Source organism: Nycticebus coucang, chromosome 3, assembly GCF_027406575.1.
Source record: "Nycticebus coucang isolate mNycCou1 chromosome 3, mNycCou1.pri, whole genome shotgun sequence".
Classification (NCBI taxonomy): Eukaryota; Metazoa; Chordata; class Mammalia; order Primates; family Lorisidae; genus Nycticebus; species Nycticebus coucang.
In genome coordinates this window covers 20,874,176-20,889,903 of record NC_069782.1, presented here as the reverse complement: position 1 = coordinate 20,889,903, position 15,728 = coordinate 20,874,176, and the positions used below count along the sequence as shown (strand labels likewise).

Below are 15,728 nucleotides of genomic sequence, written 5' to 3'. Positions count from 1 at the left end.
CGTCTCGAACATTTATCATTTCAACTCTTCTAGCTACTTTGATGTGTATGATCTATTGTTAACTATACTTACCCTGCTGTGCTATCAAACACTAGAACTTACTCCTCCTATCTGCCTGTATTTTCTTTTTTGGATTATTTTATTTATTTATTTATTTATTTTTATTTTTTTTATTGTTGGGGATTCATTGAGGGTACAATAAGCCAGGTTACACTGATTGCAATTGTTAGGTAAAGTCCCTCTTGCAATCATGTCTTGCCCCCATAAAGTGTGACACACACCAAGGCCCCACCCCCCTCCCTCCGTCACTCTTTCTGCTTCCCCCCCATAACCTTAATTGTCATTAATTGTCCTCATATCAAAATTGAGTACATAGGATTCATGCTTCTCCATTATTGTGATGGTTTACTAAGAATAATGTCTTCCACTTCCATCCAGGTTAATACGAAGGATGTAAAGTCTCCATTTTTTTAATGGCTGAATAGTATTCCATGGTATACATATACCACAGCTTGTTAATCCATTCCTGGGTTGGTGGGCATTTAGGCTGTTTCCACATTTTGGCGATTGTAAATTGAGCTGCAATAAACAGTCTAGTACAAGTGTCCTTACAAGTGTCCTTATAATAAAAGGATTTTTTTCCTTCTGGGTAGATGCCCAGTAATGGGATTGCAGGATCAAATGGGAGGTCTAGCTTGAATGCTTTGAGGTTTCTCCATACTTCCTTCCAGAAAGGTTGTACTAGTTTGCAGTCCCACCAGCAGTGTAAAAGTGTTCCTTTCTCTCCACATCCACGCCAGCATCTGCAGTTTTGAGCTTTTGTGATGTGGGCCTTTCTCACCGGGGTTAGATGATATCTCAGGGTTGTTTTGATTTGCATTTCTCTAATATATAGAGATGATGAACATTTTTTCATGTGTTTGTTAGCCATTCGTCTGTCATCTTTAGAGAAAGTTCTATTCATGTCTCTTGCCCATTGATATATGGGATTGTTGGCTTTTTTCATGTGGATTAATTTGAGTTCTCTGTAGATCCTAGTAATCAAGCTTTTGTCTGATTGAAAATATGCAAATATCCTTTCCCATTGTGTAGGTTGTCTCTTTGCTTTGGTTATTGTCTCCTTAGCTGTACAGAAGCTTTTCAGTTTAATGAAGTCCCATTTGTTTATTTTTGTTGTTGTTGCAATTGCCATGGCAGTCTTCTTCACGAAGTCTTTCCCCAGGCCAATATCTTCCAGTGTTTTTCCTATGCTTTCTTTGAGGATTTTTATTGTTTCATGCCTTAAATTTAAGTCCTTTATCCATCTTGAATCAATTTTTGTGAGTGGGGAAAGGTGTGGGTCCAGTTTCAGTCTTTTACATGAAGACATCCAGTTCTCCCAACACCATTTATTGAATAGGGGAGTCTTTCCCCCAAGGTATGTTCTTGTTTGGTTTATCGAAGATTAGGTGGTTGTAAGATGTTAGTTTCATTTCTTGGTTTTCAATTCGATTCCAAGTGTCTATGTCTCTGTTTTTGTATCTGCCTGTATTTTTATACCCATTAATCAACCTCTCTTCATTCTCCTGCCCCATTTCCCAGTCTCAGGTACCTTTTGTTCATCTTTGGTTCCCCATTCCAATAATCAGTAAATGCCTGAATTAGTCGTATTTGCCTCTGAAGAGTCAGGGAAGCGGGGAGATGTCTGAGAACACGTTTTGGTTCCCGCAGGTCACGTGCATTCTCACCTGAGACATCCACACACCTGGGTGTGGCTCACAGCAGCCCAGATTTTTGGATTGCTCTTCGCCTCTTGTCAGCCAGAGGAGCTTATTCAAAACTGGAATACCAAAAAGACTAAAAAGAAACTCCCAGTACCTGTAGCAGTCAGGTTCCTAACAGGTGACCTTGACCAAAAGGTAAGGTTTCTCTAGAACCTTTTCCTTCCTCTGTGACCTGTGTGAGATGCTCGTTCTGGTTCATGTATGTTGGGGCTGGCCCTTGGGATAGACTCTTCCTACGACTTGTTTAACTTAGGAATCAGTAGGAGTGTTAGTAACTAGAGAGGGGTCACCCACAAGGCCGAGGTTTTTTAAAGGTAATTTTTAGACTACCAGTCTAGTCAGGCTTTTGATTTGCTTACTTAGCATACCCATCTTCCATGGTGTGTATAAGTTCTTTATCAACATTGGCAAATAAGATTAATACTGTCTGCCTCCTTTATAACCTTACTGATGAGTAAATGAGATCATGTCCATGAAAATGTTAGGTAGAGACCATGATGTGACTCTGATTTCCTAGGGCCAGGCATGATGCCTACTAGCTCATAGTGGGAACTCCATGAATACTGAATGAGTGAAGGATGGAGTAAGAGAGGAGGAAAAATAATACCAGCATGTTGCAAAATGTTCTCCTAATAATCTAGGGGATTATTACCTCTATCTCCCCAGAGGGTGGAACTATCCCATTTCTTGAAGCTAAAATGCTTGGGGCAGGTACAAGGGAACAATTACACAATTTCTGGTTACCGACCTTTTCTCTCTAGATCTATACAACGTGGTCATTCAGAGCAAAACCTTGTATATCAATTGTATTATAGTTATTAGGTTTAGTTTTTTAAAACAACCAGAAATGTCCTTTGTTGTTTTGGCCAATGTGTATTTTCTTTTCACAGATGAAAAGTATCTCTCTGGCCTCTTGTCATCAATTGCATTCCAAATTCTTGGATGAGTCTCTAGGAGAACAGGTAAAAATTGTAGTTCTCCCAGTTGAATAGAAGAGACCTGCTGATCTACCAATAGTCATGCATTTGATACACTGTTTTAGTGTTTGGGTAATTAGATAAAATATAGACTTAAATACCTATTCAGTTACACACATACAAGGTTGCACAATTAAGTTCGTGAACTCATTCTAGAAGAAGTTCTGCGGACCTCATTGCTGAGCATCACTGTGGTCACCTTCAAGGTGCCCTCTAGTGAAGCTTGTGTATTCACACCAGTGCCTAGGCCACCTTTCAAAGCAATTTTGGAGCTCTTTTTCTGGAATGACCATCAGAGCTGTTGCCATACAAGGTCTGACAGTTAAGTTCGTGAACTTGGCCTAGAAAGATTGCTACATACCTCATTGTTGAGTATCACTACAGTCACCAGAGGGCCGAGGGGAGGACTTTGAAGGCCACCATAGTGGGAAGTATTAGCACTTTTTCTTTTTTTTTTTTTTTTATGGTTTTATAACTTTATTTGATGTGTCTGACAATCACCAGTTAGTTCTCATCCCTGTTGACTGTAGATTTTTGAAAGTGATAACAAGTGCGTAGGTAACCGAATTATAGAGCTTGCTTGGTGCCTCTTCATCCTCATCACGTCTGTCGGCAGCTGCACGTTGTAGCACATTCCTTATGCCCTTGGCCCAGACAGCTTTGTTGAGTCTGGTATCACTGCACACGTCAAGTCCTCGTCCCTTTCTGGGCCAATGTCCGTATCTCTCTTAGTGCCCATCCACTCCATGGATGTGCTTGTGCATGCTGATGGTGTGCTCTTGAGCCAGCACCTCGTTAATGGCAGAACGGCCCTCCTGCTTCTCACCACCCTTCTGTGCCAGGCCCAAGTTGGAAAGGAGCACTTTTTCTAAGATGAGTTTTTGGACTTAATTGTCTGACCTTCTGTGTCTAATTAACTCTTGGGTTTATTTTTGGATTCCTTTCTGCTCCATTTAAAATTACTATTACAGGCTGTGTCACGCCTGTAATCCCAGCACTTTGGGAGGCCAAAGCAAGAGATTCCTTGAGCCCAGCCTGGGCAACACAGTGAAACCCCCATCTCTAAAAGACAAAAAAAAATGTAGATTAGCCAAGGATGTAGCGTATCCCACCTACTCAGGAGGCTGAGGCAGGGGGATTACTTAAGACCAGAAGTTCAAAGCACCAGTGAACTATGATCACAACATTGCACTCCATCCTTGGCAACACAGACCCTGTTGCAAAAAAATACAATAAAATGTAAATGGTGGCCAAGCATGGTGACTCACATCTCTGATTCCTGGCACTCTAAGAGCTCGAGGCAGGAGGATCACTTGAGGCTAGGAGTTCAAGACCAGCCTGGGTAACATAACACCCAGGGTACACAAGACTCCATGTGTACCAAAATTAAAAATTATCGTGATGACCAGGACCATTAAAAAAAAATTAAATTAATGAATAAAAATTAGCCAGGCATGATTATACATAGTAGTCCCAGCTTCTCAGGAAGGTCACTTGAGCCCGGGAATTCAAGGGCACAGTGAGCTGTGTCCACACCATTGTATTCCAGCCTACGCAACAGAGTAAGACCTTGTCTCTAAAAAATAAAATTAAATTTTAAAAATTTTAAATGGAGAATCCAGAATGATATCATTTACTTATTTTGTGTGACTTTAAAGGTTAGAACTAGGCCAAATGGAAGTTGATTTTCTTTCCCTTGCCCTTTGATTTTTTTAAAAAGGTTGTTAAGAATTTGTTGTTTGTGGCCAAAGTGTTATATTTAATGGAACCTGATTCTGAGGATAAGCAAGGAGAAATAAAAGGAGACATGGAAAAACAAGAAGCTTTAGGCCGTGATGTGGCTAGAGGAGCAACAGAAGAATCTGAGGCCTACACAGAGGAAAGGACAGAGTTTGAGAGAGAAGAGAAGGAAGAGGCGAGGGCAGAGCACAGCAAGCCGGCCACACTGTTGTGGCTGATCCAGAAGCTGTCCCGGATAGCCAAACTGGAGGCTGCTTACTCACCTAGAAACCCCACAAAGGTACGATGAATGCACAGAATGGCTGAAAGTATTTTAACGTTAGTGATCCTTCCGAGTCCCTCTAACATCCCTTTTCTCTAAATTAATGCTGTGTGATTGTATGGACGAGTACTGAGAGAAGCATTCCAAATGAAAATCGATCTGTCCTTTCAGAGAACATGCATCTTCAAGTTCCTCGGAGCTACAGCCGTGGACCTTGGGATAGACAAAGTAAAGCCGTATCTCCCGGTGATCATTGCTCCTTTGTTCCGAGAACTGAACAGCACCTATTCAGAGCAAGGTAGCCCTCTGCCTGCCTCTGCTCTCCCGGATATTTGTGCATGAGAATTCCTAACTTCCCTCCTGAATACTTCCTTCTCCTTCCTTCTGTCCTCCCTCTCTGCCAGTTTTCTTAATAAGGAAAACGATAATTACTAGCAAGCAAATAGCCATTATTTCTCTTGTTCTCTTCTATTTGGTTTCTAATAAAAGTAAATGTTTCTCTCCTAAAAGTTACATTTAATCCTAAGCAGAGATTAAATATTCAAAGAAAACTATTATCTTCAGTGGTTCTGAACCTCACAGTGCAGTGAACAGTAATGAACAATGAAATGTCATTACATTTTCTTCTATGGTAAAAATGTATACATGACCATTTTTATATGAAATAGTATTGAAGTATCATTTGCATGTTTCCTCCTTTTCTTCTTTTGTCCTTGCCTGGTGCATTTGATACATTTCCCTCATGGATCTTATTTGTTGGCAATAGGGAAAGAGGAAATTAGGGGTTGGAAAGCAAGAGGTCAGGTAATGAAGTGAATGTCAAAGCAGGAACTTTTATTAGTCCTACAAGCTTGCGAGAAAGTTTCCTCACTCTTAGAGGAAAAAGCAGTGAAGGTTGGGGCTGCTGACAAGAGTCAGGTTTGAGTCTGCTTCCATAAGGGTAATCTAACATTCAGTGAGAACCTAGTATGTGCCAGGTACTGGGGGTTACATGGTGGAAAAGGCCTGTTTTTCAACAAGTTTACAATCTTCTAACGTTGTCCTAAGCTCCTCTGAAATTGAATACAGTAATCTGGAGTTACTTGCAGATGGAGGGTGAGGGGTCGAGGAAAGGTGGGACATTGTGGCTTCCTATCAGCATCTCAAAGGAGACATCTTAAAAAGACATCTTAAAAAGACAAAATTTAAGGTTACTATGGGCAGAGCTGAGCCTCTGTGCCCCATGGATTACAGAGGGGCTTGAGATGCTCTCATATCTTTTCTCCCATCTAAACAGAACTGTGCAGATAAACAAAGGTAATCCAGAACATTCTGTCGAGGTCTCAAGTTAATGTGTTAGAGCCAGGTTTCCACTGGGAAGTGGGCCTCCTGGTCTCCAGTCTCTCCTTGCACCCTGGATGAAGTGGTGGGTGAGGAGTGTCGTGTTCAGCACTCCGATGGTTTTTCCATCTCGGAAACGTGGAGGCCAGTTTTAGATCAGTGTCTAATGTTGAAGTAACATTGATAACGCTGCAGGAGTTTAAATGTCATGTATTGATCAATTTTGTTGATGTTCAAATGTGTCCTTTCCCACCTGACGTCTTTGATCATTATTCTCTGTGTGTGATTAGATCCTGTGCTGAAGAATCTATCCCAGGAAATCATAGAATTACTCAAAAAGCTGGTTGGACTTGAGAGTTTCTCATTAGCCTTTGCCTCTGTACAGAAACAGGCTAATGAGAAAAGGGCACTCCGGAAAAAGAGAAAGGCTCTGGAGGTGAGTTTGCTGGTTGAATACATGGCGTGTCCACTGGGCTTAATAACTATTTTTTTAACTGGGAACGTACATGCATTTGTCACACTTACGCCCTGGGAAAACTGAAGGCTGGAGAGGTGGGGACTTTATACCTGGGGCTCCAGATTTCCTTAATGGGCATATATCACATTTGTGATGTTTAAAGGTAAACAAAATGGTGGTACATTTTCTGCATTTGATTTTTATTGGTTTAACATGGACCTTATAAGTAATATAAAATTTCTATTCTCTTTTTAAGTTTGTAACTAATCCCGATATTGCCGCAAAGAAAAAGTTGAAGAGACACAAAAATAAAAGTGAAGCAAAGAAGAGAAAGATAGAGTTCCTGCGTCCAGGCTATAAGGCCAAGAGACAAAAAAGCCACAGCCTGAAAGATTTAGCGATGGTGGAATAACATCTCCCTGGGGGTGCTGATACCCGAGTGTAATTTATACAGCCTCAGCTTGCCCCAAAGCGTGTCCTAGCCTGTTAGTTGGAAATTATAGTAGTCTTTATTATTTAACATTTGGCGTAGATTGCATAATATTATAGTTTAATGTAATCACACTTATATTTTCTAAAATTAAAATGTTTCATACTACTGCTTTATCTTCACTGTCTAAAAAGTTTGTGACGCTAATAAAGTTTAAAGCATTTTTTTTAATGAAAAGGTACAGTTTAAGGTGGCAAGAAATATGTAGAGGTAGGAATAGGTCGAAATATTTGTATGGAGAACATTATAAAACTTTCTCAAAGGCCTTAAGAAAGACCTGCACAAATGGAGAAATATAAATGTGTTCATGGTTAAGAAAATTCGGTATCATAAGATACTAGTTATTCCCAAATTGATCCTGCTGGTTAAATATTGTATCTGAGGGCTCAGTGCCCATAGCTCAGTGGTTAGGGGGCCAGCCACATACATGGGGGCTGGCAGGTTCAAACCTGGCCTGGACCTGCTAAACAACGACAACTACAACAACAAACATTGTGGCAGGTGCCTGTAGTCCCAGCTACTTGGGAAGCTGAGGCAAGAGAATCACTTAAGCCCAAGAGTTTGAGATTGCTGTGAGCTGTGACACCACAGCACTCCACCAAGGGCAACGTAGTGAGACTCTGTCTCAATAAATACATATTTGAGCAAAATCCTAAAAGAGTTCTTCATGTTAGCTCAACATGCTGGTCCTAAAATTTGAATGGAAGTTAACAAGCCAAGAATGGTATGACACTCTTCAAGGAGAATACAAAAAAGGGGGGGAGGAGAAGAATAGAAAAAAGACCCTGTTAGATATCAAAACTAAGACACAAAAAGTGCCATCTAGAAAAAGAGGGTGTGGATCCATTCTACTTCCATTAAAATTAAGAAAACAGAAATAGCCCTTATATCAGTGGTTCTCAATGCTGCGAACCTTTAATACAGTCCAAAGGGGTTGCAACCCACAGGTTGAGAACTGCTGCCTTAGATATTAACATTTAGCTGATAGGCAATAGGCCAGGTGCGGTGGCTCATCACACCTGTAATCATAGCACTCTGGGAGGCTGAGGTAGGTGGATTGCTTGAACTCAGGAATTCTAGACTAGCCAAACCAAGAGTGAGACTTGCTCTCTAAAAGTAGCCAAATACATCCCCTCCGGCATGGGACTTTCCCTGCTATCTCACCTAGCCCCTAAGCCTTGCCCATGGGTGCTCTCCGGAGGGTGTCTCTGGATTGGGCATCCATGTGCCTTGAAGCCTTCGATTTGGTCGAACGCTGTGCCCAGCTTGTCCCCCTGTGGCAGATGAGCAGCCAGGGAGCCTGACCTACAGTCTGTTTCCTTACCCTGTGAGTCCTGTGTCCCCATCCTCTTCTGCCACTTCCCCCAGAGGGGGTGCAACAGTCCAGCCAGCTCAGCCTCCTGCACTGCGGTGAGGGGGGGGGGGGCAACTGGAAGGGCTCCGTACTCAAGAGGCGCACAGCCCGTCCCTCAGAATGGACCTTCAGGTTCAGTATCTGGGGGCCTTTGCTGCCCTACAGCTCAGAGCTCCGCCCTCTACCTCCTTTCCCCATTGAAAACCCTCAGCCAGATCTTCACGGCCCCCACCCCTTCCAGCCACCCTGTAGGGCCCGCCGCTGCCTCTTTGACCCCTGATCACTCCCACCCCTGCCTTCGTCCCTGTGACCTTCCCCAGCAATCAGAGATGAGTGGCACAGACCACAGACAGCTGGGATCCTCCTTGGCAGCTCACATTGTTTAAGAGGTGTCGCTGTTCACATGCTCACAGCCCAGGCAGGGGCCTTTGATTTGCTACCTCTCCATCTGTTGCTTTTGCCCCAAACTCTGGTACCCTTTGTACATTGTAAAACCTCAGATTACCCCATGACTGCATTAATATTAACACAATTATGATTTAATAAAAAAAAGCACAAAACTCAAAAAAAATAAAATAAAATAAAAGTAGCCAAATAGCCAAGTGTGGTGGCTGGCACCTGTAGTCCCAGCTATTCTGGAGGCTGAGGCAGGAGGATCACTTGAGCCCGAGAGTCTAAGGTTGCTGTGAGTTATCACCGCCACAGCACTACCAAGGTAACAAAATGAAACTGTCAAAAAAAAAGTTTTTAGCTGGTAGAGCTGTACCAATTCTTAAACACTAAAGAGTTATGTCCTGGGTGGTAAGTAGTCACTCCCTTGAGACCCCTAAGTACTACCCTGGCTACATGAGTCCCCAGACTCCCAATCTTTCCACTCCAAAAGTTAAAGGATTCAGACCTGGACTAATAAAGGTCTTCTTGTACCAGCTATGTGTTGTCAAATATTTTGAATCCCTCCTCTATTCAGCCTTGTTAGTAATTAGGAAAATGCAAATGAATGCCAGAAGGAAATCCCATTTTGAACCTAAGGGTTTAAACGGAACCCAGGTGTTGGCAAGGCTGGTGGAGCAATAGGAACGCCCAAAAACCACTTTGGAAAGCAATTTGGCATCATCTTGTCAACCTGGAGATGGGTGCAGCCCTGATCCAGCAGTTCCACTCCAAGAGAAACTTCGAACCATGGATCCAAAAAAGGTAGGTACAAGAATGTTCAGGAACCATAGATAAAAGAACTAGAAGCAATCCAAACACCTAAGAGAGCAGATAAAGTGGTGCATCATCCAGTAGTGAAAATCAACGAGATGGAGCTTAGAAACAATGCTGAGTAGGAGAAAAAGTCATAGAAAAATGGAGTTGAATTACCACTATAATAAACTCAGGGAAACTTGGCGATCTGGACATTTATACATTTATAACTTACAGAGAAAAATAAGGGGATGATTTCAAAATTTTCAGGACAGACTGGGCATGGTGGCTCACACTTGCAATCCCAGCACTTGGGAGGCTGAGGCGGTTGGATTGTCTGAGCTCACAGATTTGAGGCAAACCTGAGCAACAGTGAGACCCTGTCTCTAAAAAAAAAAGCCAACCAGGTGCCTGTACTCCCAGCTACTTGGGAGGCTGAGGCAAGAGGATGATCGCTTTAACTCAAGAATTTGAGTTTGCTGTGAGCTAAGATGCCACAGCACTCCAAGGGTGACCAAGTGAGACCCTGTCTCAAAAAAAGAAAAAAAAAAATTTTTTTTCAGGACACAGGTACTTCTGAGAAGGAACAGGATTGAGAGAGCATGTGGAGGGTGCGGGTTGAACCATTCTAATAACGTTACCTAGTGTCGTTTCCAAGTTTTCATATTACTATGCCTTATGACTTGCAGCTACATTGTATTACTTTGTGCATATCAAATATTTCATGATAAAAATACACAGTGTGTCCATAAAGTTTGTACAATTTAAAATGGTTGCAAATTTTAAATTGCACACGAACTTTTTGGATCACCCTGTATTTTTCTAATGTCTGGCCAAAACCCCACATGTATACAACGTTATTATTAAAAGTTAAAGTATCAATGCCAAGTTACTAATACAAAGTATTAGTTTTTGTAACTACTTTTTTGAAACTTTACTAAAGTTTAATATTTACTACTGAAAGGATAATAAGTATTCAATTACATGGCATCTTTTACCTCACTCTACACTTTTTTGTTTTTTTTTTTTGAGACAGACTCTTACTACGTTGCCCTCAGTGGAGTGCTGGAGTATCACAGCTCACAGCGACCTCCAACTCTTGGGCTTAAGCCGATTTTCTTGCCTCCACCTCCCAAGCAGCTGGGACCACAGGTGCCTGCCACAATGCCCGGCTACTTTTTGTTGCAGTTGTCATTGTTGTTTTAGCTGGCCTCGACTGGGTTTAAACCCACCAGCCTCAGTGTATGTATGTAGCTGGCACCGTAACGACTCTGCTACGAGCGCCAAGCCACACTACACTTGAGGTGGAAACAATGTATTTGGAGGCTCCGCACCCCATAGCACAGTGCTTATGGCACCAGCCACATACACAGAGGCTGGTGGGTTCAAACCCAGCCCAGGCCAGCTAAACAGTGACAACTGCAATAAAAAATAGCCGGGCGTTGTAGCAGGAGCCTATTGTCCCAGCTACTTGGGAGGCTGAAGCAAGAGAATCTCGTTAAGCCCAAGAGTTGAAGGTTGCTGTGAGCTGTGATGAAGCCATTGCACTCTAGCCAGGGTGACAGCTTGAGACTCTGTCTCAGAAATAGTATTTAGAAGGGGTAGAGCAAGAATTTATCCCAAGTGCCAGACATTTCCCATACATTTTGAAGTTTTTTTTTGAGACAGTGTCTCCCTTTGTCGCCCTTGGTAAGTGCTATGACATCATAGCTCACAGCAACCTCAGACTCTTAGGCTTAATTGATTCTTGTACCTCAGCCTCCCAAGTAGCTGGGACTACGGGCACCCACCACAATGCCTGGCTTTTTTTTTTTTTTTTTTTTGCAGTTTTTGGCTGGGACTGGGTTTGAACCCGCCACCTCCAGTATATGGGGCTGGCACCCTACTCACTGAGCCACAGGTACCGCCCCAATGCCCAGCTATTTTTAGACAAGGTCTCACTCTGGCTCAGTCTGGTCTCGAACCTGTGAGCTTAGGCAATCCATCCGGCTCGCCCTCCCAGAATGCTACTAGTATAAGCGTGAGCCATTGCACCCAGCCCCATGCATTTTGCTTAATGCTCATAGTATTCCTGAGAGACACTAAATATTGGTTCTTATAGAGAAGGAAGTAGACTCATAAATGTACCTAAGGGTGACACAGGATGTAGGGCATAGAGTGTATACAGAGTCATAATTCAAACCCAGGGTTTTAAGTCCAGGCTTTATAATTTTTTTGTTTTGTTGAGACAGAGTCTATGTTGCCCTCAGTAGAGAGCCGTGGTGTCACAGCTCCCAGCAACCTCAAACCCTTGGGCTTAAGCGATTCTCTTGCCTCTGCCTCCCAAGTAGCTGGGACCACAGGTGCCCGCCACAAATGCCGGGCCATTTGTTGTTGCAGTTGTCATTGTTTAGCTGGTCCAGGCTGGGTTCGAACCCACCAGCCTCGGTGTATGTGGCTGGCACCATAACCACTGTGCTATGGGTGCCGAGCCAGGCTTTATAATTTTTAATTATAGGCTTAAAATATGACAGCATGTGACACAGGAAATAAATGTTCAAACATTCATCTCAACGTCTGTGCTTTAATGTAGTTTGTATCTCAAACAAGAGTTCTCACTCTAAGACTTTATAATGTGTCCAAAGGATAAACATGGGACAGGCATCTTGGAAGGCTTATTTTACTTAATTCTAAGTGACTTACAGTAAATGTATTGCTTTCACAAAAATTTTAAAATCAAAAAATACTAAAGATCAGAAAGAACAAATATGTCAGGGATTAAGCACGTCTTTGTTTTCAATAAATCTTTATTGAGCGCTATGTATCACATGTACCACACTAGATGCAAGGGATAAAACAGTCAATAAGATATGGTCCCTACCCTCAAAGAGCGTACATTTCAGCAGTTTAAAGTGCATCTCAGGTATTCGGATAACAAGTAATTCCATCACTCTCAAGTTCTCCTTTTTTTAGTGTGATAAGACAGCACAACTACCAACCAATTATAGACAGAACGTCAGAGCTGGAAGAAACCTTTAGTATCGTTTTTCCAGGTCTCAATTTACACTAAAGAAACTGAAGGTGTGGCCATTTGCACCTCACATGTTCTGATGTCAAGTTTGGTGCTTTTCCCATTATCAGGCTTTTCACAAAACAATATTCAGATTTATTTTCTAAATATCAACATTCAAAGCCTGCTAGCATACCTGTGCAATTGTTTCCTGCCAGACGAGAGCTTATACCTACTAAGTGTACACCTGCTTTATTTCATCCTGTTCTTTGTGATGAAACAGAGGCATCAGAATTATCCAAGTGATGACCTTGGGGACGGCTTCCCACCCTCAGGATTCACAATGGCAAGAGAAAGCTGCTTTCCCTTGAGCCAAAGCCATGAGCATAATGTGAGGGGAAGAGGACAGAGGACTGACCTCTAGCACAGCAAGGGCCAGGAATATGGACCCAGGGCTGCCTGCCAGGACCTTACTTCCCCATACTTCTATTCTTTACAATTCCCCAGAACTGCCAGGAGCCACCTGTGCAAGACTTATTACACTCAAGGTGTACATGAACTTGTTTTCTGCGCCCTTCATCTAGCATTTCCCAACAGTGCAGGGAAGCACTGACCAGGAGGGAACCCAAGTATAAATTGTGCAAGCACTATTTCTCTAGCTGACATAGACAAGCAGTCCCCAGGTTACAAACAGAACAGGTTCTGTAAGTTTATTGTAAGGTTGAATTTGTATGTAAGTTGAAACAGGTACATTTACCTATTATCTGTAATAGCCCCATTCATAATGGCCAAGTCGTATGTCAGTCGGATGTTTTTAATTCAGGGACTTATTCTAACAGCCTCCGTTCATAAGTATGCAAACTGTACATAAGTTTAATGTTTGCGATTCAGGATTGCCTGTATCCTGTTTCAACTATGGACATATTCTGAAGTGCCACAGTGTGTCAGGCAGCATGCTGGATACTGGGGACGTAAATACAAAAATGACAGTCTCTAACCCTTATAAATAGTATTAGTTGCATTAGAACACTTGTAGCTGAAAGTCTCAAAAAAAGACCAAATTAGAGAATCAGGGATGAGTGCTGTGGATGAGCAAGAACAGGAAGATTCCCACGGGTGAAGAGAAAGCTGCTTTCCCTTGAGCCAAGGCCACAAGCATAACGTGAGGGGAAGAGGCCAGAGGATGACCTCCAGCACAGCGAGGGCCAGGAAATGCACCACTGGTGTTCCTGAGACCTCGGGGAAATGATGGTATTACATCCTTCTCACCAGCACCTCATTTTTTAAATGCTGGCTGTCCCAACTTAAGTGAAAACAATTCCCCCTCATTTTAGTAATTACTAAGGACTATATTTAATTCTGTCACACGATGGCTGATCCCATGGTAACTGGTAGTTTGAAAAGTTCCTTTGAACACAAATTGTTTTTGTGTTCAAAAAACGTACTACCTAGAAGCATAATTTTTAAAAAGAATGCTTAGTTTCTCCCTATAGAACCAATAAGGTTTTGATTTTTAACCCATTAAGTTTGTATGTCCAATTACAAGGATATAAGAAAGACAGTAAAGGCATCTTTTATAATTCTTCTTAAAATATATCTTTTATTTCCTTTAATAGCAATTTTTCTCTTGACTATGTTGTGAATTCTATCAAATATAACTATTTAGGGTTGCTTTCACTGTCAGGGATCATCTCTATAAGTATAGACAAATAAGTTTATCGACATTATTTTGAATGGATTGCGACTACATTTATCAGCATAATTTTATTTGAGAGTTAGGTTTTTGTGTTGTCAATATTGGTATTTTCAGCAATAATTCTCAGTCAAGCTGACCCAGAAGTCTTACTTTTGAGCCCTATTCCCACCTCCCTACAGGTGACCCTGGGCAAGCCAACCTACCAGAACCCTGGGTCCATGTGCATAAAATGAAGACATTATAACCTGTCATACCTACCTTACAGGGTGCCTCTATACATCAACACACATAGGTCAATGTGTGTAAAAGTAGATACAACTATAAAGTACTAAAAAGGGACAATTACAGGTAAGTCAGTGAAGTTCAACCACCAAAATCATAGTCATGCCTATAACCAAAAGCTTTTGCATGAAACAGCTTAATAAGAAGTGGTCAGTTAAGCAAATGAAGGCTGTCTTACACATACTAGGTTCCTAGCCTGCCTTATTGAGTTTAATCTTTGGAAAGACTTAATTCATTTTAAGAATCTGAGTTAAGTTAGTGTTTATACAAACAAGCTGCAACTACTAATTCAAAAATAAGAGGGTCTTTTCCCCCAACAAGAGTACATTCTTTAATAGGACTATATTTGAATAAGAATTCCATACAAACAGAATATATACCTTAACACAAGAAAGCAAGGAAGGAGTATTTTACGTTACACAGCACGTTTAGGTGATATAACTGAGTTACCCCTCCAACCAAATATGGATTTTTCATATTGATGACAAACATGGCCACAGCTGCAGCCAGTTCAGTAGATGCCAACAATCTTATAATTTTAACATTTAGTAAAGAACACTTGACTGTTTCCAAAGCAGTAGGTGATGTGCCCTTATTTCAGAGGAGCTGAAGGGACTGAGTTACTGTCTGCTTTTTAATGTTTCAACCAACCTGTAAAGAAATGAGCAGTTTGTAAGATTAACTTTTAAGTAAAAAGCATGATCACTTATAATAGAAATTGTATACTGGAGGTGGATTCCAAAACATTTGAAATCATGAAGGCTAACATAGAAAGATGAGGTTCTGGACTCTGTGCCTGTGCTCAGTGGTTAGGACACCAGCCACATACACCGGGGCTGGCAGGTTTGAACCCGGCCAAGGCCTACTAAACAACAATGACAACTACAACAACAACAAAAAAAAGCCGGGCACTGTGGTGGACGCCTGTAGTCCCAGCTACTTGGGAGGCTGAGGCAAGAGAATCGCTTAAGCCCAAGAGTTTGAGGTTGCTGTGAGCTGTGATGCTACGGCACTCTACTGAGCGTAGAGTGAGACTCTGTATTAGAAAGAAAGAAAGAAAGAAAGATGAGGTCCTGGACTTAATTTCCGTGAGGGTCTTTTAAGCTTTGAAACTTGCATATGGTTTGAGTGGACTGCGAGGACTGCTGGGCTACACGCGTCTGACTCTGGCGAACACTAGTCTCAGTCCTCTAGGAGCTGATTATCTAATGAG

The 15,728-nt window shown here is 42.0% G+C and overlaps 2 protein-coding genes across 3 annotated transcripts in view; one reads left to right on the top strand and one right to left on the bottom strand.

Annotated features, from left to right (window-relative positions):
* Positions 1–7,117, top strand: part of UTP20 (UTP20 small subunit processome component) — a 110,650-nt gene extending 103,533 nt beyond the window's left edge. The window contains exons 57-62 of the mRNA XM_053583572.1: positions 1,711–1,898; positions 2,654–2,725; positions 4,461–4,760; positions 4,914–5,040; positions 6,353–6,498; positions 6,776–7,117. Of these exons, the coding sequence (XP_053439547.1) occupies positions 1,711–1,898; positions 2,654–2,725; positions 4,461–4,760; positions 4,914–5,040; positions 6,353–6,498; positions 6,776–6,931 (989 nt within the window). The 3' untranslated portion in view covers positions 6,932–7,117. The remainder of the gene's footprint in view (positions 1–1,710; positions 1,899–2,653; positions 2,726–4,460; positions 4,761–4,913; positions 5,041–6,352; positions 6,499–6,775) is intronic.
* ARL1 (ADP ribosylation factor like GTPase 1) overlaps positions 1–15,728 on the bottom strand; it is a 33,622-nt gene that overhangs the window by 5,571 nt on the left and 12,323 nt on the right. Inside the window, exon 6 of one of the 2 annotated variants that reach the window (XM_053583575.1) lies at positions 12,108–15,166. The exons of the other annotated variant lie outside the window; for it this stretch is intronic. Coding sequence (XP_053439550.1) covers positions 15,136–15,166 — 31 coding nt within the window. The 3' untranslated portion in view covers positions 12,108–15,135. Of the gene's footprint in view, positions 1–12,107; positions 15,167–15,728 lie in introns of those variants that run through there. 2 annotated transcript variants of the gene reach the window in all.